Source organism: Artemia sp. Qi Xiang Cuo, chromosome 4 (genome assembly GCF_049724085.1).
Source record: "Artemia sp. Qi Xiang Cuo chromosome 4, ASM4972408v1, whole genome shotgun sequence".
In the NCBI taxonomy this organism is placed as follows: Eukaryota; Metazoa; Arthropoda; class Branchiopoda; order Anostraca; family Artemiidae; genus Artemia; species Artemia sp. Qi Xiang Cuo.
Genome location: NC_142797.1, coordinates 21,179,798 through 21,202,241, shown reverse-complemented (window position 1 = coordinate 21,202,241; position 22,444 = coordinate 21,179,798). Strand labels below are relative to the sequence as shown.

Below are 22,444 nucleotides of genomic sequence, written 5' to 3'. Positions count from 1 at the left end.
GTGACCAAATGGAAGGTGAAACTACCATATAGAGTAATCTGCAACTGAACTGAAAATCTTAGTGCGTGAGTACTCATATGCAGCTACGATTGTTGACGAAATGGTCCTTCTTCGCCTCATCTATGAAACATCATCCCAGAAGATACGCGAAAGACTAGTGCAGTCAGAACCAAATTGACCCTTTCAGAAGTTGATATCATCAAGAATAATCAAAATAGACAATGGAAACCTAATCGTGACTGAATCAAAAATTGTGAATGTTACTTCTATGGCCGAGAGTATTCACAGAATCATCAGTGCCCCGTAAAAGGGAAGATTTGTAGTAACTGCAAAAAACCCAACCATATTGCACGTGTCTGTCATGGTAGCAAAAAGACTGTGAATATCATCAGTTCTGCAGCTCAAACACCTGATGAACTACTCATCCATCAACTAATGATGGACAAAGCTGATAACCCGCCATATACTAAACTAACAGTCTTGTGAAATTCAAGATTGACACAGGGACACAAGCTAGCATCATTACCAGACATACGTTAGAAAGACTGAATTCAAAACCTGCAATCCACCCTACAAACCAAATTTAAACAAGCTTTTGTGATCATAATATTCCCGTCCTGGGGATATGTAAGATCGGCTCTGCCTGATAGGCAAATGATACAGTACAGTCTTTGTGGTCATGGGGCATGACCACAAAGTCAAGCCCCACATGACCATGACCACATGACCACAAATTTCTTATTGCCAAATCATTTTATAATCCATGCCCCTAAGATACAGTTTTTGTGGTACAGTCAGCTCCTACTCCTATCCTTGGCTTCAGTTTAAGTCGTCAAATAAAACTGGTAAAGCTGATGCTTAGTCTTCAGTCTGGACAGCCCAGCACTGATTGGGAAACTGGAAGGTGAGTGTAAAATAATCCTCAAGAAAGGTTCACAGCCATCTGTTCAGCCCACGAGACGAATACCCTTGAACCTTCAGTCCAAATTCAAGGAAGAACTATATCGTATGGAGAACCTAGGAGCCATCGAGAAGATGACCCATCCAACTTTTTAGACGAACCTAGCTGTGGTTGTTGAGAAACCAGATTGAGCCTTGAGAGTTTCTATAGATCCTCACGATCTTAATAAAGCCATAAAGAGACCCCACCATCCAATGCAAACTTTTAAGGAAGCTGTGAAAAAGCATGCAGGCGCTAAGTATTTCTCCAAGCTAGATACCCGGATAGGATATTGGAACTTATGCCTTGGTGACAAATCTTCCGAACTGACTATGTTCTCAACTCCATATGGGAAAATAAATTTAGACATATGCCCTTTGGACGCAATTCTTCATGAGTTCCAACCTCACGTGGAAGAGGCATTCAGCAACTTCAAGAGATTCTCAGTAATTTCGGATGGAATGATCATCTCTGGTGTATCTGAAGAGAACCATGACATAAGTTTTCAAAAAACCCTTTTAAGAGTTGGAGAAAAGGGAGTCAAGCTCAACAAAGATAAGTGCATCTTCAAACCAGCTACGATACCCTACTTTAGACACACCATTTCCAAAAACAGAATCCATCCAGATATCGAGAAAATCCAAGCAATAGAGGAAATACCATCACTTAAATCCCAGGAAGAACTACAAAAAGTCCTTGGGATGTTAAAGTACCTCTCACGCTATATCTCAAATGTGTCAAGCCTCAATGAACCTCTTAGGACCTTAGCTAAGCAGAAGCAATTCAACTGGACGAATAAACACAAAGTCAGATTCACGAAATTTAAAGCGTCGATCATAACAACAATTTTGCTCTTCGATCCTACGAAATTCTGATAGAGATCCAAGTTGATGATTCTAAATCAGGACTGAATGCTGTCCTTCTTCAAGAGAATAATATTGTTTCATTCGCATCGAAATCGCTGAATGAAACAGACCAGAGATACTCGCATATTGAAAAGGAGCTGTGTGCCATTGTTTTTGGATGTCGCCATTTTCATCAGTATCTCTAAGATCATCACTTCCAAGTTATCTGTGACTATAAACTCTTGAAAACAATCCTTAATCGGCCGATCAATAGGCAGTCGTCAAGACTTCAACGAATTCATATACAACCTTCCAATTTAAGTAGAATATATCTGCCAGGCATTGAAATACCAATCCTAAACACCCTGACCCGGTTCCACTTATACACCGAGGAACCATTGCTTCACAGAGAAATTAAATACAAGAAATGCCCAAAAATCCACAGCTGAAGGTTCTTCGGAAAATGGTAGAAGAAGATTGTCCCAAAAAAAAATCAATAGTTCCGTCACCCTTAACTGAATTCTTTGACAGTAAAAAGTAATCTCAGTGTTGTTGATCACATCATGAAAGATGGCCGTCTTGTAATTCCATACAGAATGCACATCGCTGTACTGAAGAGTATTCATGCTTCACACCATGGTATCGAGAAGAGGAAAAGCAGAGCCAGATCATTAATTTTGTGTCCAAGGATGAGTCAAACAACCGAACATTTTGTCAAGAAGTGTGATGCGTGCTGTACTTATTCTACAGCAAATGCAAGAAAACACTTGCTTCATCATGATATTCCAGCCACCCTTGGGAGCATGTTGGCATTGATCTGCTTTACATATCCGAAAGATACTACATGTGAATATTGGATTATTACAGTAGATTGTTTGAAGCTGATGAGCTGGTAGGAAATACTTACACGAACTTCATAATCCCGAAGCTAAAATCTCACTTCTCTAGATTTGGGATACCCTTGATTAGTACATCGGATAATGACCCACAATTTACTACAGAAACAGTCAAGGATTTCATGAGACAGTAGCAAATACAACACAATACCTCTAGGCAAAACCCTCCTCAGTCCAACAGCCTCGCTGAGGTTAGGTAACCTAACCTAACCTAAATCGACAAAATAACGTCGAGCTAGCTCTCCTTAAGTACTGCAACAAACCTGTCGGTGGTATAGCTTCCTCAGCCCAGTTGCTAAAGAGTAGAAACTTGAGATCCCTAGTACCCTTTATTATTGTGTATTTGTCTCCAAAGTCATACCTATGCAGTAATTCATGTGAACAAGGAATAAAGAAAGGGAAAGACAAAAACGCTACTATGATCAAAATACCAAAACCCTTAGTCCAGAGCAGATAGCCCAACAAGTTCGAGTACGGTCCAATGATCAAACCTACCAACCTGCAATAGTCCTCCGAGAAGCAGATGCGCCAAGATCGTATGTAGTACAGACAAAAGCGAACAGACAGTACTGCCGAAGTAGAAAGCACTTGAAATTCGTGACTAGAGATGAGAAGAGTTCTGATTAAAATACCGGCAGCTCATCAGTACACGATTTATGGTATCATTCTCCGGACTTACCCAAAATAAAGAACTGCAGTTTGTCAAGCCAGCATGCCAGATTCGCCGGTTGCCGTGGCCCAGAAAAACACTGTGGTCTCCCTACCTTTCGCGGCCAAAGTTGACAGATGTTCTATTACTACAAGGAGTGGTCGAAAAGTCAAGCCACCGTAAAGAATAAACCTATGACTGACAAGCTCTTTCGAAAAGAAGGAAGATGTAATATTCCTTACTTGTTTTTCGTACATTTTGTGTATGTGTGCTGTTATATGTTGCTTGTGCTTTTGTTTATGCTTGCTATTATGTATTGCTTGTGCTTTTCTTAGGATTGCATTATTTCAGGTTTTGCGACCTGGGTTTTTGAAGTCTTATTATGCTTGAATATAAAAATCATTAAAAAATTTTTGACTTTACACTAAAATAAGAAGACTGAATAAAAAAAGAAGGATAAGAAATAATGCTTACGTATACAACTTTTCCTGTCCTCTGAGACGATATATCCATCGGCACAAGCACACAATCCTAGCAAACAGGCTCCATGAGGACCAACACAGTCAAAATCAGTTATGCAAGGGTCACCTACGATGCAAAATCCACTGTTAAGATTACCAGAAGACTGTTAGTTAAATCTATTGAAGATTAGCTGGTGTGGGTTTATTTTCTTTTTTATTACCAAATCATTTTATAACTTCAATAATATTTATTTGTTTTCGCATTAACCGGCATTTCTACCTTCCAATTTTCAAGGTTTTTAAAAAGCCAGGGGAGACTGAAATTTATTTAATTCTTTATATATTTTCAAGGGGCACACACACGCACAGACACACCCATACTAAGGCAAAAGGGTACCAGTGAGATAAAAACTTGTTAAATCCATTATGGTAAGAAGAAGAAAACAGTGTTCAAAATAGAAGAAATTAGGGGACTTATATCCTCTGAAGCATTACTTCCCCTGCCCTCCTGACAGTGAAAAATATAAAGTTATTGGAATTAAATATTTATTTTAATAGGAATGATCGATGATCACTCGAACCTATAAACAGGCAGATTCTATCAAGTTATTTATTCAATATATTTGCATTCAACTTTAGGCTTTATTGCATCATTAGCCACTATTCCGTCTTTAGATGCCTTGGTTCCCTAAATTAGCAAGCGCTACGACACAGACCTAAAGGACCACCAATCCGGGTACCAAAGGGTACTCGCTCTTTTCGAGAACCTACAAATAAAAAATAATAAAAGCCATGCAACTGTGAAATTGAATCTAAGTTTTTTAAATTAATGACAAAAAGCCTATTTTTCAAGTGAAATTACGGTTCTAGCGTAACGGTGAAATCCAAAGCCGTATCCAGGAGAAGGTGGTTCTGACTTTTAAGAACGTAACGAAAATGTACATAATTTTTTTCTATGTGTTTTAAAGTTTTTTGTAACTTTCCCCCTAAGAAATACCCCAACCCTCGAACAAGAATCCTAGATACGCTCTTGGTGATATCTCACTTCCTAGAACGTAATTTTAAGGCTTACGTTCTTGATACATGATAGACTTTGAAAATACATGTAATTTTGCTAGCAAATATGGCTTTCAAAAAGCTTTAAATTTGATTTCGTATTGAAAACCTTGAAAGCAAATTACGTCTTTCACTACTTACCAAGTAATCCAAACAGCCCAAATGTAGATGGCGTAGGTTTCCAGGATATTCGAGTGCGATCAGGATCAAAGAATTGAGGATTCCAAGCGTTCAAATGTGGCAATATTGCATGCCGAATAGATTTAGAAGCCAAAGATGTAGCTGGGGCAGAAGCCAGCATTGGATCTTCTAGATCTAAAAAAGTTTATAAACTTTGGGCTCACGTAAATTTTACTTATCCCTCTCAGCCAATCGGTTACTCATAGCAATCCTTCTTAGTAAAATGTTTGAATTTTATTGAAGTTTTTAAAATTTAAGCACTGTTCATACTTTTGACGTATTGAAATTATATTGATATCACAGAAAAGTGATGCTTTAAGCGTTACTACGAGCAACAGTAAGTATTTTACATTCACAAGTGAAATTTTGCACTTTAATTGGTACAGTAAAATTTAGTCTCATTAAAAGAATACTGGTGTAATCCCAATTTTATAATTGGTCTTTATGTTCTAGAAGACAATTACTGAATTATAAAATTCGCGTTATAAAAGTCACTTATGAACGACGTGTCAATTGCAAATCATGCGGAGTTCAAACCACTTCTCAAAATTGCTACTGAAAGATTTTTCAGGTAACCCCCATGCCTTGAAAGCCGTATCTAATGACTGTAAAAAGGAAAGTAAGCTGGAAAACATTCCTGAATATAATATTTAGAAGAAATTTAATGAATGTAATGATTATATTATATTATCTAATATAGAAATTATTTACTTAAATGTTTTTAATCTCGCCATTCCATTCTTGCGTCTGCTTTGGAACCGTATTTTATTCTTTTACTATCATTTCTGCTGAAGCCAGTCATTTACCCTAAGCCTTTCAAACTCTTATGAAATGGCTAAGACGAGGTAAAGAAAATGAAATAATTAGATCCCAAATATAGTCATTAAAAAAAATTAAAATTTTTTAATCTATATATTACTTTTGATTATTTTTTTAATTTAGCAAATTTTTGGTAAATTTTCATTTTTAAATTGTATCTGCAATAAGAAGGTTCCAGGATCTTGCAGAATCCTGTTTTAGCACAGTGGATTGATTCTCTTCTTCCAGCTCCAGGGATCAATCTTTCAATAAACTAAATAAATAAATGTACTAATATTTTAACCTATATTATTATTTTCCTACTAAAAAGTTCTTTTTTGTTAGCCTATTCACTGTCTTATTAAAAACTTCACCCGTTACTTACATATCTTGTTTCATTTGTAAGTCCTATCCTGTATCCTGAAGGGTCTAATCACTACTGGGGTTGTTTTTTTTCTAGGGATCATAGTTGGAAGAAATTCTTCTGTACAGAGAAGGTAACCCTAATAACCAAAATATATGTTAACAAAATCATTTTTACCAAAATACCTAATGCAGATAAATAATTAAAATACATAACGGTCGAGTTCCTTTGGTTGAGATTGATTTCTGTTTTTACTGCTATGCAGTAGCTGAGATTCAGCTTTACCTATCTATGAATCCCTTTTTGAATTTTTTTTTTCTTTTTCTTTTAATTCAAAAACGGGCTAGAGATGAGAAGTGTTTAAAAGCGAAAAATCTCCTTTTTTATGCATAATTAGATAATTTGTAAGAAAAACTCTATATAGGAGCATAATCTTGGCTTGATGAATGGACAGACCCAAAATTAGCGAATACAATTATATAAATATGTCCTTTCGGTGGAAGTTATATTTGTTATTTTACGCAAAATTATGTTTCCCAGGGAATACAAACTATACATGTTGACTCTAATGTATTATCGGGGGAAGCTATTGACGTGAAGAATTTCATATAGTTATATATGCTAAACTATAGTTATATATTGGTATATTATAGTGATATTTTATATCACTTATATTTATATATTTTATATCACATTATATTTATATATTTTATACACTTATATTTTATATCACAGTGATATATATAGGTATATTATAGTTATTATTTTGTGATATATATATATATAAACTATATAGTTATATATTGGCCATATATAGTTATATATGGCCAAAAATATAATTAAAGCAAGCATTTCAGGTTTTTTCTTTTTTTCAAATATTTACTTACCAAACACGGATCTTGAACAACCTTCTTTTGTGATGAGCGTCCCATCCTCACAAGTATCACACTTGTGACCTATGACACCATTTTTACAGACACATCGACCAGTGCTCTGATCACAGTCATTTCGGACCGAACCATATATAGAGCAAGCACAAGCTGCAAACAAATGATTTTTAAAAATATTTGTTTAAATAGTGTAGCTATAAAGAAACCATCCAACTGAAAAACTGAGTTAGATGTATCCTTACAGAACCAATATGTAGTTGAACGAAGATAATCAAATATGTAACAGTGTTAATAAATAATTTTTTTTTTAATTATTTTAATACGTAGTACGAGGATATACGAATGGTAATTTTTCAGGAAATATAAAGCCCTCAAACAAAAATAAATTCCGAAAAGTATTTTTAGTCCTTTTTGTTCAATATAAGAGGTCAAATATATTTATGAAATATTACCTAAATACTTCACAATGGAAGTCAGGAACTTATTTGGAAGTTAATTTTGGAATGGGGAAGTTATAGGGAGATAATGAGGTATAAAATTACAAAAAAAACATTCAAAACACCCGAAGAAAAATATAAGAATATATATCCTTCTCCTAACCTTTGCTCCACCTTTCTATTTCATTGGATGACTTAATTTTTTTATGTTAATTTCAAGGAAGGCGCTTATGCGAGCTTAGCTCCTTCTTGGCTTCCAGAATATAACTAGGAAGAAAATGAGATATGAAACTCCAAAATTAATAAAAAAACATTCAAAACACCCGAATAAAATTATACGAAGTTATATCCTTCTCCAGATCTTTGCTCCACCTTTCTATTTTTTGTACATGGCTTAATTTTGTTATGTTAATTTCAAGGAAGGGGCTTATGCAAGCATGAACCATGTTTTTGTATTTCTTGTTTATGAATAAATTAAAATTCTGAAAGTAAAAACTTTAGGCTGATATCCTATAAGTTTGGCATTTGAACAATTATTGTTTACTGATAGCTTAGTAGCTTCAGTTCTAAAGTTTTATTCTTTGACTACATATCAACTTATATTATATATCAGGTATAATATAATATGGTAAGGACCTATAATATCAGTACATTTTATAGTGTCATACACCCTCAAGTTATGTACTCATGGCACGGACAGCCTTTACCTTAGCATGTTCACAATGCATGTTGAGAACTCGTGCCTTTAAGCTCGACCAAACGGTAAGACCATCAGTCAATGGATGCTCAGCAACACTAGATTTTAGTAAATAGCAAATAACTAGATTTCCCATTGGCTAAACTATTCGTCAATTTGTCCGTTAAGGGTTTTTTGAAGTGTTTTGACTCAAGACAAGTTATATGTAACGAGTATTTTCCAATTTTCATTGAATTGGATAAGATTAAAAACGGTAATGGTTTCACCATACAACTAAAAATTTCAATAAACGAATTGTAAGCTTTTATGTACCAGACAAAGCAAAAATCTAGTCACATATCTCAATCTGATTACTTGAAGAAGCAAACGGCTTGGTTGAACATCTTTAAATCATTTTAAAATCTTAAGCAGCTTTTGAAATCCGAATATTGTAATTTTTTAATATTAAAACTTTTGTGCATCTTTAGATTCTTCAACTTTTTCGCAGAAAAATTTTAAAACTATCTGCCAAATCCTCTTTTTTTCGAAGACCGGAATATTGAATTTTCTCTTATTCCAAAAGCCATGCACATGTAGGGTCAACACTTCTCAATTCTCTTGGAAAGGGGGACATTTTTCCAAAATAAAAATCCAGGAGCGAGCAAAATGTAAACATTTTTATAAATACAACTCATATACATATCTGCTTAAAACGTATGTAAATTCTTACATGTGCAGCCACTAAATTCCATTGCTCGATTTAAGCCCCAGTGGCCAGATATACACCTATCACAATGAAGACCCGTGACTCCTACTTTGCAAAAACACTTTCCTGTTGATGGGTCACAGTCCTGACCAAAAGAACCAGCAGGGTGGCATTTACATACGATTCTACCAACTAAAAGGAAATAAATCTTCATATTGGTATTACGTATGAGATACAAAAATAATAATGTTTTGATGTCAATTGGCGAGGGATGTTATAAAAAAAAAAAATTGTTTCGATGTGAGTCTTACGAAACAGACGAAAAAAAAATAACTCGTCTATAAACAGAATAAGCATTAATAAGGACGGTATTTTATGGGTAATTATTTTCCAGTTCTGATAGCCGAGGGATATTGTGATAAAAATAAAAAGATATGATTTTCCTGTGATTCTTATGAAAAAGATTAATTTTTGACCATACCTTAATTGTTTTTGGAATTCTGTTGTATTTTTCTCCAGAAATATAGAATCGGAAAAATAAATAGCTTGCATAAGAAAACTAGCATCTTGCATGTTTAGCAATGCAAGAAAAACAAGAAAAAATGTCAAAAGTTTGCGTTTAGACCAATAAAAATCTTGACATTAGACCAAATTGAATGTTTATTTGTACAAAAATAAATGTCATAGTTTGAATTTTAAACTAAAATGATATTTTGATTTAAAAATAACATGTGGAACTAGCACAACCCAAAACAATTCGTAGAGTTGTTGTTTTTCTATTGTTTAATTTTTTTTTCAAAATGATATATTCCGAATTTGAATTGACTCTTTGTGACCATTTTAATTTTGAAGATGATATTTTCAATTTTTCGAAACAATTTTCAAATTTTAATTTTGCCGTATTTTCTGAGGAAAACGTCTTCTAAATACAACGAATATAATCCCGTACAATTTTGCAAACACAGTTATGATAAACGAGTTTCGCTTAAAATGTGATGATAGATTGTTTTTGTGTAGTCCTATTGAATAATAAATCTGAAAGAGAGAAAATGAAAGATATAACCTAATATTAAATATTTTTTTTATTTAAAGATTTAAAAGTGTATATTTTCTATTATAGTTCATGTGATGCAAAATAAAACTGAATTTCTCACTCTGATTGTATGTGCTGAGTTCAACAGTGTTAGAGCAGAAACAAAATATTCTCAACAATCTTAAATATGATAGGCTTAGTAGTCTTTCATCCGAGTTTTTGGGTTTGCAGTCTGAATTTCAGAACAGTTGGTAATCTCAAGGATAATTTTCATCAATGCATGTTAAAATATTTGTTTTTCGGTTTTTTATATAAACTTGCATCAAGATTCACTTATTCTATCTCAACTACATTTAGTTGATGTAAGAATTATAAGAAACCGATTATCATATGGTTTAGCGTAAGTCAGCTACTGAGAAGCGTTGTTAAAATGCCCTTTTCAAGTTTAAAAGTTATTCACATTCAGAAATACGTGGGACAGCTATACGGGAGAGAGAATTTTTTCAAGACAAAAAGTTTCTGTAAATAAAAGTGATCTATGTTGAAATTTAAATATAATTTGGTACTATTCTATTAGCTGGTCAACACGCGAGACAGCCACTTGAGAAAAGCAAAGACCAATTAGGCATTACCCGGTAATTCCTATCTGACACTGAATAAAAAAGGGGTTTCTCACTCTAGGAAATATATATTTAAATTTTAGTTTTTTTGGGGTTTAGGGGGAAATAAGGTACCTAGGTTAGGTTAGGTTACGTGTTTAATATATGCTATGCTTTACCCCAACCCCCTAATATGTAAATATATAGCCTAAATTTGTTTCTAAACTATTATATTTTCATCTTATTTTGTTTTATATCATTAGCATTAACTTAAGTTCACTTCTCGCGTGTTACCCAGCTAATAGAACAGTACCTAAAATTTAGAATATTTTTGAAAACAAAAACCTTTCTGAAGGGGACGAGTCCCAAGGATTCAACCACCTATGCACCTAAAAAGTATTTTTGGCGCTATTTCAGGTCATGACTCTATCCAAAAGTAGTGTGACTGTGGTAGCTGCGACTGATTCAGTTCTATTCTGTTATTAAATAAAAAAACAAGTTTTTTAGCTGAAAGTAAGGAGCAAAATTAAAATTTAAAACGAAGAGAAATTATTCCGTATATGAAAGGGGCTGTCCCCTCCTCAATACCTCACTCTTTACGCTAAAGTTTTTTATTGTTTAAAAAAATAAATTTGTGTGACAAATTCAAACTTTAGCGTAAAGAGCGAGGTATTGAGGAGGTTACATCCCCTTTCATGTACGGAATAATTTCTGTTCGTTTTAAATTTTAATTTTGCTCCTTACTTTCAGTTAAATAAACTTGTTTTTTTAAAAATTTAATTTCTGATCGTTTTTTAAATAATGCTGGGAAATCCGGCGCCCCCTTCATAGAAATGTCCCTTCCCCCAAGGAAACATCCTCCATGGAAGGATCCTCCCCCGTAACCCCCTCCTCCGACACCCCCCCCCCCCATCAGAAAAAAATCCCTCCTGAAACGTCTTTATACTTCCCATTAACCAATACTATATGTAAACAATGGGCAAAATTCATAACTTCCAGCCCTTCTCCCGGGAACTGTGGGGGATTAAGTCATCCTCAAAGACATATTTATTAAATTTTAGACTATGCTGAACAAAATGGCTATCTCAAAACTTTGATTGGGTTACTTTGGGGAAAAAGTGAGCGTGGGAGGAGGCCAAGTTGCCCTCCAATTTTTTTGGTCACTTAAAAAGGGCACTAGAACTTTTAATTTGCGTTCAAATGAGCCCTCTTACGATACTCTAGGACTACTGTATCGATACGATAACCCCTGGGAAAAAAAAACAAAAAAAAAACAAACAAACAAAAAACAAATAAACACGCATCCGTGATGTTTCTTCTAACAAAAAATACAAAATTCCATATTTTTGCAGATAGGAGCTTGAAACTTCCGCAATGGGTTTTCTGAAACACTGAATCAGATGGTGTGGTTTTCATTAAAGTTCTATGACTTTTAGGGGGTGTTTCCCGCTTTTTTCGAAAATAAGGCAAATTTTCTCAGGCGCTTATTTTTTAATGGGTCAAACTAAACTTAATGAAACTTATATATTTGAAATCAACATAAAAATCTGATTCTATTGATGTATCTATGGGTATCAAAATTCCGGGTTTTAGAGTTTCGGTTACTACTGAGCCGGGTCGCTCTTTACTTACAGTTCGTTACCACGAACTGTTTGATGCTAATTAAGTCCCTTATTTTGCAATGATACTTCAAAATGACTGACAACTGAATTGATTTGCCTTTGATTAACTCATTTCAATCACGTTCAAGGGTATAAATAAATTTTGATAAAGCCCGCTGTCTCAGTTTGATGTATATGAGAACTGTTTAGAAATCATAGCCACTGTTTTACTATCGTAGCCTCAAATTTAAGCATAGAAATATAAAAAATTCGATAATAAAAATTGGTAAATAGCGACCAATATTCAAAACATTAAAAAAAAAGTGTCGTCTTCATATGTGTAAAATCCTTTTCATCAAAAATGAAAAGGAATAAGGCAATTTGTATGGCGTAGAATTTTATCATTTTTTGTTAGAAACCAATTTTTCCAAAAGATTCCTATCATTTTAAAATTGAAGGGAAGACTATGAACACTTTCCTCTGCGAAAGAACAGCCTTAGAATATTAGGTTAACAATTCTCTGGAAGTTGGTCTCGACACTTGCACAAGAATTTATACGTGTGGTAAGGGCCTTAATTTCCTAAGATGAGGATTACAGCAGCTGAATATATTTGAAATTATTTGCAAACAACCAAAAAGTCTCAAGATTTCTGAAGCGGTAAGGTGGTCTCAACACACTCCTAACAAGAGACAGAGAGATAGAGAATAAGAGAAATAGAGAAAAGCAGCAAAATTAAGCAGCATTTCTTTTCGTCCAGTAAGTATTTTGAAGTATTGTCTGGATCTACGAAACATAAACATTTTGATTCCCACAAAATTAATAGGGTGGTTAATACACCTCTACCCCCCCCCCCCGTTTCAATTTATTTCAACGACTTACAACTCGGGATGAGGTAAATGAGCCTAAGCCATCTTAATGGTTTACAAATAAACAAAGAAAGGAATTATAATTATATATATATATATATATATATATATATATATATATATATATATATATATATATATATATATATATATATATATATATATATATATATATATATATATATATATATATATATATATATATATATATATATATATATATATATATATATATACATACATATATATATATGAGAAGTCTGAATAATAAAAGTATATATATATATATATATATATATATATATATATATATATATATATATATATATATATATATATATATATATATATATATATATATATATATATATATATATATATATATATATATATATATATATATATATATATATATATATATATATATATATATATATATATATATATATATATATATATATATATATATATATATATATATATATATATATATATTAGCTAACTTTCGAAATAAATGGACGACTTACTCTCAAAACATTTATTTATTAAAAATTAAGAATATATAGATTTGAAATTTGGGATTAACAGGTATGGGTTATCAATATAAAAACTTTTAGTTGTCAAATAATGGATGATGTTATATAACTTTGTTCTGCGAGTTTTTCCATAAAAATAAACGAATTCGGAATTATTGCAAGGGCCTCACCTGCTTGGGTATCAGCTATGACGCAAGCACCACGTTGCACTACTGCTACTTTTCTCTCTTTATTGCAAGCTGCACGATGAAGATCACACTCACTAATATACGTACGGTCATCGGTTCCACAAACAACATCGTCAAAGTTCGGTGAAGGACAATCAAGTGGGCATATACAAACGCCGTTCTCGCAATAAGCCCCATTGTTACAATGTACGTTCATGCATAAATCTAGAGTTTACAAATTATGATCCTTACTAAACAGAGGGACTAAAAGGATTAGATTGACTAGATTTAAAAATAATTATGTCTGTTAGTCTTTCGAAGAGGAAAGCAAAAGATTCTAGAAGTTATATATCGAAGAAAGCATAGAAAAAAATTTCTTAATTTAACCTCAATTATAACCTTACTACCCAATGTTTACAATCATGGTCTTGTCCTTGCTGCATTTAGAATATTATAGTTCTTTATTTTCTTTAATTAATAAAACTACCGACGGTCACTGATGGGCTGGAAATGCCCTACGTTCCCGGCCACAGAACCTTTAGGACGGGGGGAAAGGGGTATTTGATGCTTTTTCTTGGATTATTATATCTTATTTTAGAAATATATAAGAACCGATGCTCCTGTATCGTAAATAAATGACTAGTTTTTCATTTAATATTTTTCAAAGATTAAATATATTAATTATGAACGCAATGTTATTTTTGATTCTAATTGATTCGAGTCTAACCTTAAAAACTTAACTTGCATCTTTTGATCAAAAAAAAATTAATTCAATTAGCAGATAAGGCTGTAACATAACAAAATCAAATAGTAATGAACTTTTTCATGGTATAGGGAGCCAAAACTTACATAGAAATTATACAGCATTGCATAAATAAAAAGAGTCTGTTTTTCAAGCAGATTCTAAATATGAAAAAATCATGGTTTTACATTTGTCTGTCCAATATTATAAGAAAATTGTAGAATTCTCGAAACAAGAAGAAAACATCCAAAACAGGGTGTGGTCAAAATAAAAAGCACCGTGGAAATAAAAACATTCAGGTTGAGAAGATGTTTAAGATCCTCACAAACATCGGTCGGTGGATACTATAGGAGAAGACCATTAAAAACTAAATTGAATGTCGTACTGCCCTTTTCAAGTTAAATCACATAAAGACAAAGCGGCCACCTATGTAATTTGCAAAAATTTGAACCCAAAAACTTCCAAAGTGCTATCGAGCGAAAATTCTGCGATGCTCAATAGTGTTGGAGCTATCGTAAAGATTTTTATACAGCCTTCTAGGATCAGAAGCCATATTGCCACGAGGCGGAGTCCATATAAAGTGAACGGTTAAAATAGAATGTTTGGACCTGTAGTACTAACACATATAACAACCAGATGTTAATGGAGGAGTCAGCTGACATTTTTATGAAGGATGGGACAACCTAAAGCCTAAAAAAGCTCCCTTCCAGCAAAGATCATTTCCAGGGAGGGGGGACCACCCTCAACATGGAGGGAAATTTAACTCCTGGTCTCGCTTCATTTGGAAGAATGTGTGGATGGAGCGTGCAATAGGGGGGGCTGAGGGGCAACACTTTCTGAATTATTAAGGACATGCTTGTTCATAACAAATACCCAAGTTTTTCAACATCAAGTCTTGTGATAAAAAAAGGTTGACCTTAAGCGTAAAGAATGAGTGTTTAATGAGGGCGACAACTCTTCTTATGTAAAAGAAATATCTTTTTTATCTAGTAAAGTAAATATACCTGAAATAGTTTGTATTCTTGAAGCATTATACTACTACTACTACTACTAACAACTCACCGCAGCACCAAGCCGCCTAAGGCCAACACAGCTATGCACGCTCCTCCTCCATCCCAATCTATTCAAAGCCTCCCTTTTTACACCTGCCCACAAAGTTCCCATATCCTTTAAATCTTTTTTTATGACGTGCTCCCACCCCAGATGGGGACAACCTGCTTTTTGTTTAGCCCTAGATGGCTGACCGAAAAGAACAATCTTCAGCAATCTGTCATCCTTCATCTGCACAACGTGCCCTAACCACCTCAACCTTTCTTTCATTATAGCCCTAGAGAGCGGTATAAAAATTGAATACTAGAAGATTGTTACGTAACATAACAGCTGAGGGTCGAGGAGGAGTAAAAAAATTAACGAAACACCCACAACAATAATTATATTTTTTGGAAGCCACAATCTGAGAACTGTATTATGTTTTGTAACAGAATGCAGAAGGTTTTCAAAAAATGAAATTTGAAAGCGAAGAAACCAAGAACCAAGGGGAAAGAAAATTAAAATTTAGAATCAAATACATTGGGATTAACCTAATGGTGGCTACTACCTCAAGTCTTCTATTATGATATACTCTTCCTGCCTTATTGCTTTTACTCTCCCAGTTGCATTTCCTATTTGTGTTGAAGTATTTTAACACAGGTGGTTGTTCATTTTCTCGCAAAATTTCTTCCAAAAATAATCTGTAAAGATCTGTAAATGCAATATCTTCCCATAAAAAGGAGTATGTTCATAAGTTAAGTTCATAAGTTTATTAATCGACATTCGCAAACAAATAAACAAATTAAACAACACCTTCGCGCTCGAGAAAACCTATGAGGGTTTGCGGTTGTACGAAAGTCCACGCTACTACTTACCTATTAACTCGACTATTTACAAAACCTCAACTATTTAATTAAAACTATTATAAATAAACCAAAAATAGATAAACTATAACCTATATATATAAAAAAATATATAGATAAATAAATAAATAACTGAATTAAAAATAATATTAGATAAATAAAATCTAAAAGAAAAATAACAATAACAAATCCATTCTTGATCACTCGTATATTTAAATATAGAATAAGCATTACGATTTTCTCAATTAAAGTCGGGGCCATTAACTTACCACAATGTCCGGCATATGCAATTATGACGTGCTGTTGTTTTTTGCAAGCTTCAGCTTTCAGATGGCACTCATTTGAGTAGGTTATTCCGTCTGTACCACAAACTGGGGAATATAGTCCTTCGTCCTAAATCAAAAATAAAAATTTTGAAAACACTGTTTTAATCAAACATTGCACTTGAAGAAGAAAAGCATTTTAAAATGACATTTGTTGTATAATAGAAATATTATTACCACAAACGCAATTTCTTAGTAAGTAGCCTAAATACTTTTTATAATCCCAATTAAAAAAAGACAATTAATTTGAGAGCATAAGAATTATACTTTTATAATGTCAGTAAATATTGGTGCCTGAAAAAGTTCTTCATTGTGAACTTAATTATATTTCTGGCTTTAATCCAGTGCCTGAACACAAATTAACGAAAACATAGAAAAAGAATAAGATTTTTGGATATTATCATTTTTACAGATAATAGAAAAAATAGAAAAATGCATGCTGAAAAGATAGGAAAATATAATGGCTTAAGCATATATTTCTCACACAGATAACAATGAGCAGCGAAGCTTCAATTGGTAGATACCTGCGCAGGCATGAAACAGTTCGTGGTAATAAACTGCAAGTGTGGAGCAGCTCGATCTCACAGATGTGTGTGCTTTTTGTTGTTTTTTTCGCAGGAGTGATCGTATCACTCCTGGTCCTAACCAATGGTCCTACAAGATCCAGAATGGATTTATTCGAACGAATATTAAAAGCTCTAGTGCCGTTAAAAAAGATTGGAGGGCAACTAGCTCTACTCACACGGCGCTTTTTTTCTCAAAAGACATCCAATAAAAATTTTGAGATAGTCATTTGATTTAGCTTTGTCGAGTGGCACAATAACTATGCCTTTGGGGATTACATGACCCCCCCCCCCCCCGGACCTCAGGAAAGGGATGTAAGTTATGCAATTTGCTTATTCTTTACGTACAGTATTTGTTATTGAAATTTTTTTTTAATTTTTAGGGGGATGGGATTTCCTGTGGGGAGGGGGTAATTTTCTACGGGTAGAATTTCTGTGGAGAAAAAAGCATCTGGAAAAATTACTCAGAAGAAATTAAACACTTCTGTGGGGATTTCATGGCATAATTAGAAAAACAGTTAGAAATTAAATAAAAAACAAGCTTTTTTCAGCTCAAAGTAATGAATAACGTTAATGCCTAATACGACATAAAAATTACTCCGTATTTGAGGGGGCTGCCCCTTCGTCATCCTGCAATCTTTATGATAAAGTTTAACTTCTTGTCAAAATTTGTTATTAAAGACTGTTCAAACACAAAGGGCCGTTGAGTCTTAATGAGAACTAATTTTTAAGAACTTTAAGACTTTAGCGGAAAAAACAATGGTCGAGGAAGGGGCAGCTCTTCTCGTATGTGGAGTTATTTTTGCCCTTATTAAGTTTTAACGTTGCCTTCTCACTTTTATTATAAAAAAAAAACTTGTTTTTTTTTTCATTTGAAACTGAAGCGTGAAACGTGAAAACAAAATAAAATATATCTTAAACGGTTTTTCTTTTATAATTGTTGTTTAACGAATAAAAAACTGCTGAAAATTCTAGGAATTTGCTCAATCCTATAATAAATTATTCGGTCTACTTTTACTAGATCTTTTCGATAATATTGAGAATTATGGTGTTTTTATTTTTTATTTTTTTTTTATTTTTTTTTTTATTGAACGCAATGCCGAAAATAAAAACTCTTTTTAATAAACCGCAAATGAAAACTCTGGCCTTAGACCGTTTAGGGGCTATAACACTAGTAATTTTTGTTCGCTTTAAGTTTGACTTCATTGATCTTTTTATTTTTTGTTCATTTTAGGATTTTATTCATCTATAGCAGTCCTTGTGTTTGAAAATCATAAATTTATTTGTTAGAATATCAAGTGCTAGAATATAATAAACTTTTTTAATTGAAGAACATATAAAAGCTTGTTTTTATATTTTGCTACATTTCACCCTAAAGGGATTTCTAGTTACGGGCCCAAAGGAGGACATGTTACATTGTCTTCCTGTTCTAGTAGCTTTTGGTAATTAAATATTTTATACCATTGGTTCCACTTATTATTGGCACCTTAGCATATTTTTTCGAATTCATTCTTCCGGCCCACTTTTGAAAAAAAAAGATGCACCACGATCGTCTGGTGAGTTTCAGAATTCATTCTTCTATTCTGTGCAACAAAAATGATTAGATGTAGTAAAAACTCTGGAGCGGGGAGTCTATATATTTTTAAAGCCCATTTTAGGCCACTGATTTGCCATTTCTTGAAGGGGCGGTGTCTTTATAAAATTTTCGACTATATTTTTACGTAGAAAAATGGGTACTTGTATGAAATACCCCCTACCTAATATTCTTCTAATATGTTTTTCTGACGCTCAATCCGAATAAAATATACCTAAGAAATAAAAATATATTACTTTAGAAACAAATTTGGGCTATATATTTGCGCATTAGGGGGGGGGAGGGTGAAGTATAGCGGGCATGCACGCCTAATGTTTTAGGTACAATTATTCTGCATGTTATGTAGTAGGAATTGTTTTCTAGCTTCACACTGTACAAATATTTTACCCCCCCCCCCCGCCTATTGTGCAAATATATACCCCAAATTATATATTTTCCATTTACTATGTCACTTCTATTTGTCTTGTCTCAGGCTAAGCTGAAAGAAACTAACAAATAACCGGTTCTGCAATGCATAAATGAATGAACAACTTGAGCGGTAGGTATTTCATACAAGTACTCAAAAATGTGTTTTTTACGTACAAAACTTCAACATGTTTTTGGAAAATAATTTGCAGAAGCAATGTATTGGGCTTTCTCTAGTAGAACTACCGCTGTTACCTGCTTCTAACATTGTGAAGAACAGAACAAAAACACATGATTATCTGATATTGAATTTTGACTTATTTCCGTTCTCTTCAATTTCTTCCAAAAACATAATATTAGCTATTCAAATATAATTAATCACCGGTTCTATATTTCTCTATTCCTAACAATTCTAGTTCTTAATTTTAGAAAAAAATATTAAATGTTCTAACTTGTGTTTAGTAAAGTCTTAAATTAACTAAATGGGCTCAAGGGGTCATCTGGCAAGCTTATATCATATTATAGATGTTCTGGAAGCATCAGCTGATATTTTTTTTTTTTTTTTATTTTGTAGAAGGTAAGGAAATGCGACAAAAATGGTAAAAAAATTCAGTATTTCTGGGCATAAAAGATAATTTTTTTTTTAAAACATAAGCAGAGAAGGTGAATTTGCTTTTAGATCGACTTTGGTCAATATAATTATTGTAAAATATAAATAATCTTAAAAACTCGTTTTGAAAAATTGCTCTGTCAATTATTTTTTAATTTTAATAGGGTTCTAAAAAATTCCGAAAGCAATTGAATGGTCTCACTAGACCTTCTGGTAAGTATATATCCAAGAGGAAGTATTATCAAAGTGTCCTTCTTTCATTGAAAGAAAGGTCAGTTTCTCTAGCAGGGGCGTCCTGAGGCTCATTTTATTGGGGGGGGGGCAATTTTCGTAAATTTTAACGAATCGCGACCTGATTTGTGCCAATTTTTTTGCAGAAATCAAGAATTTTGCTAAATTTTGGCAGATTTTGCAAAAGTTATGCCGAAATTTTCACCTTCGGCGAAAATTTTACCAAATGCCAAAAAAGTTAGGGGGCGGCACTCCCCTCCCTGGCCCCCCCCCTCGGAATGCCCCTGATCTCTAGGCAAATAACAAAATTTTTCCTGATGTTGAGTGAAATGATGTGTCGGCCTTTTCTTACCTAAATCCTTGGAAATAACTTTTAACAGAACAGCGCCAAAAATTATATTCTTACTCTCTTTTATAACATTACGAAAATATCAGATACACCCCGCTATTTTGGGCATGGTGATGTTTAGCTGTATACCCTAAAAGCGATCTTACACGCAACTGCCATGTTTCCCAGAGAGGCTTTAAAAGAAACTAAATTTTAACCAGAAAGGGTAGCTTTAGAACTTCCGGGTATAATTAGCATGGAAGAACGGAAATGGATATTGTCACACTGACTGGTATATACCTCCTACAGATTTACAACAACTTCCCTAATGATGACTATAAAAGCACAGGGATTTTTGATCTTATTGACTGATATACAAGGGTTCGTTCAAACAGATGGTTGGAAAGTCACAATAAATCCATTGCTTTAGAAATAATACAGAAACAGTTACAAAAGAACACGGTAATTGAAGACTCTTGCTTTATATAGACAAACGATCATAAACTATTAGAATGAAAACAATATCCATCAAATTTAGGGAAGTACCTTTTGATTTAATTTTCTTTTTATTAGCTTGAATTTCTCGCAAGCATAAAAAATAAAAATATTGAAATGAAGCAATCTTGCAATGTGGTAATATATGGCCCTTCCCATAGTCTGGAAAAACCGTAGTCTCAAAGAGAAATCTAAAAATTATAAGTTAAGTAGTATAAGACACCAAAATATAGATATTGACCCTTAAGTATTCCTGCCCCTTAAGTCCCTTAATAGACCCTTAAGTCCACTTTTCAATAAACTTCCAAAACAAAATTTTCAAACGGGTACAAGTAAGAGGTTTTCAGGGTCTAGGGGAGTGTATGTTTTTTTTATTTCGTTTAAAAAAAAAAAAAAAAAAAAAAAAAGACACCGAAAAATATATGTTTCAAAATTTAAGGGAACATTTTTATGTTACCTGTTAAAAGAAGAAAGAAAATCATAATTCGAAATGAAAAATGACATACCAAAGAGAGACTTGTATCCTTTTCTACCGTGTTAAAAAGAATGATTTAGTTTCGTTTAATTGGCTTTAGTTCAGTTCAGTTGGTTTTAATTCTGTTAAATATTCAACAAATCTTAATACTAATTAAATTTGTAGACGGAAACCGATTTATCGATAAAACAATGTTGATGATCAATTCACTTTGCTATCTTAAAAAGGCACAAATGTTCATCACTCTTTTCTACTTACAAATCCACTTTCTTGTATCGAATTCCCCCCCCCCCACCAACCACAATCTCAGATACACCCTTGGGAGTAGGACTAAGGTCTTCTATGCCTTCTAATGACCAGAACTTCATTTGCGCTTGGATTGATGCTGCCAATCCATGCTACAAAATTATGCAGCTTGGACTTAGATCGCCAGCCTATTCAGTCTTTCCACACCTTAGATTCACCTCGTTTTAACATCAAGTCAGGACTGAAAGGAGGAGCATTTGGGCTTGTACCTCCTCCAAGGAATTCCTAAATTTCAACTGTTTCTGTGGAGAATCTTGTACATATTTCCCTTGAATTTATCACATCTTTATCTGTATTATTTTGAACCCTCTTCAAATGAACATGGGCACCGGCAAGGGGGGCATGGCCCCTCTGGACATTAGGGACTATAAGTAATTATAAGGAAGCGAAAGGAAAGAGAGCAGAATAGGGGAAAACCATGGAAAGAATGTGTGTTGCCCCATTGTTGGCTACCTGCCAATAGATTTTGACCATTAATAAGGAAAATATAAGTTCTAATTTGGAACTGAGCAACCCTTTCGAGTTTTCCACAAACATTTTTTCTATGTGATTTGGTTGAAGTAACAAAAAAATACAAATTCTTCATAGTAATGAATAGTAAGTAGATAACGATTCTTTTCAATAACGAGAGCAAAAGAGCCTAACTATTGATAACATTCAATCAAAGAATCAGCTTTTTATGGTGATCCTAAATATGTATTTGTTTATTAGTAATTAGTGCAGTTATTAGTACACAAGAAAGTTCGTACAATTATAGAAAACACAAGGAAAACAACTTA

General features: G+C 33.4%; 1 protein-coding gene across 1 annotated transcript in view; it reads right to left on the bottom strand.

The window, feature by feature from the left end:
* The window catches only part of LOC148952876 (uncharacterized), a 182,181-nt gene that overhangs the window by 60,867 nt on the left and 98,870 nt on the right, over positions 1-22,444 (bottom strand). Inside the window, exons 6-11 of the mRNA XM_089087456.1 lie at positions 16,605-16,728; positions 13,705-13,926; positions 8,923-9,090; positions 7,077-7,229; positions 4,989-5,162; positions 3,805-3,918 (exon numbers count right to left, since the gene is read on the bottom strand). Coding sequence (XP_088943582.1) covers positions 3,805-3,918; positions 4,989-5,162; positions 7,077-7,229; positions 8,923-9,090; positions 13,705-13,926; positions 16,605-16,728 — 955 coding nt within the window. The remainder of the gene's footprint in view (positions 1-3,804; positions 3,919-4,988; positions 5,163-7,076; positions 7,230-8,922; positions 9,091-13,704; positions 13,927-16,604; positions 16,729-22,444) is intronic.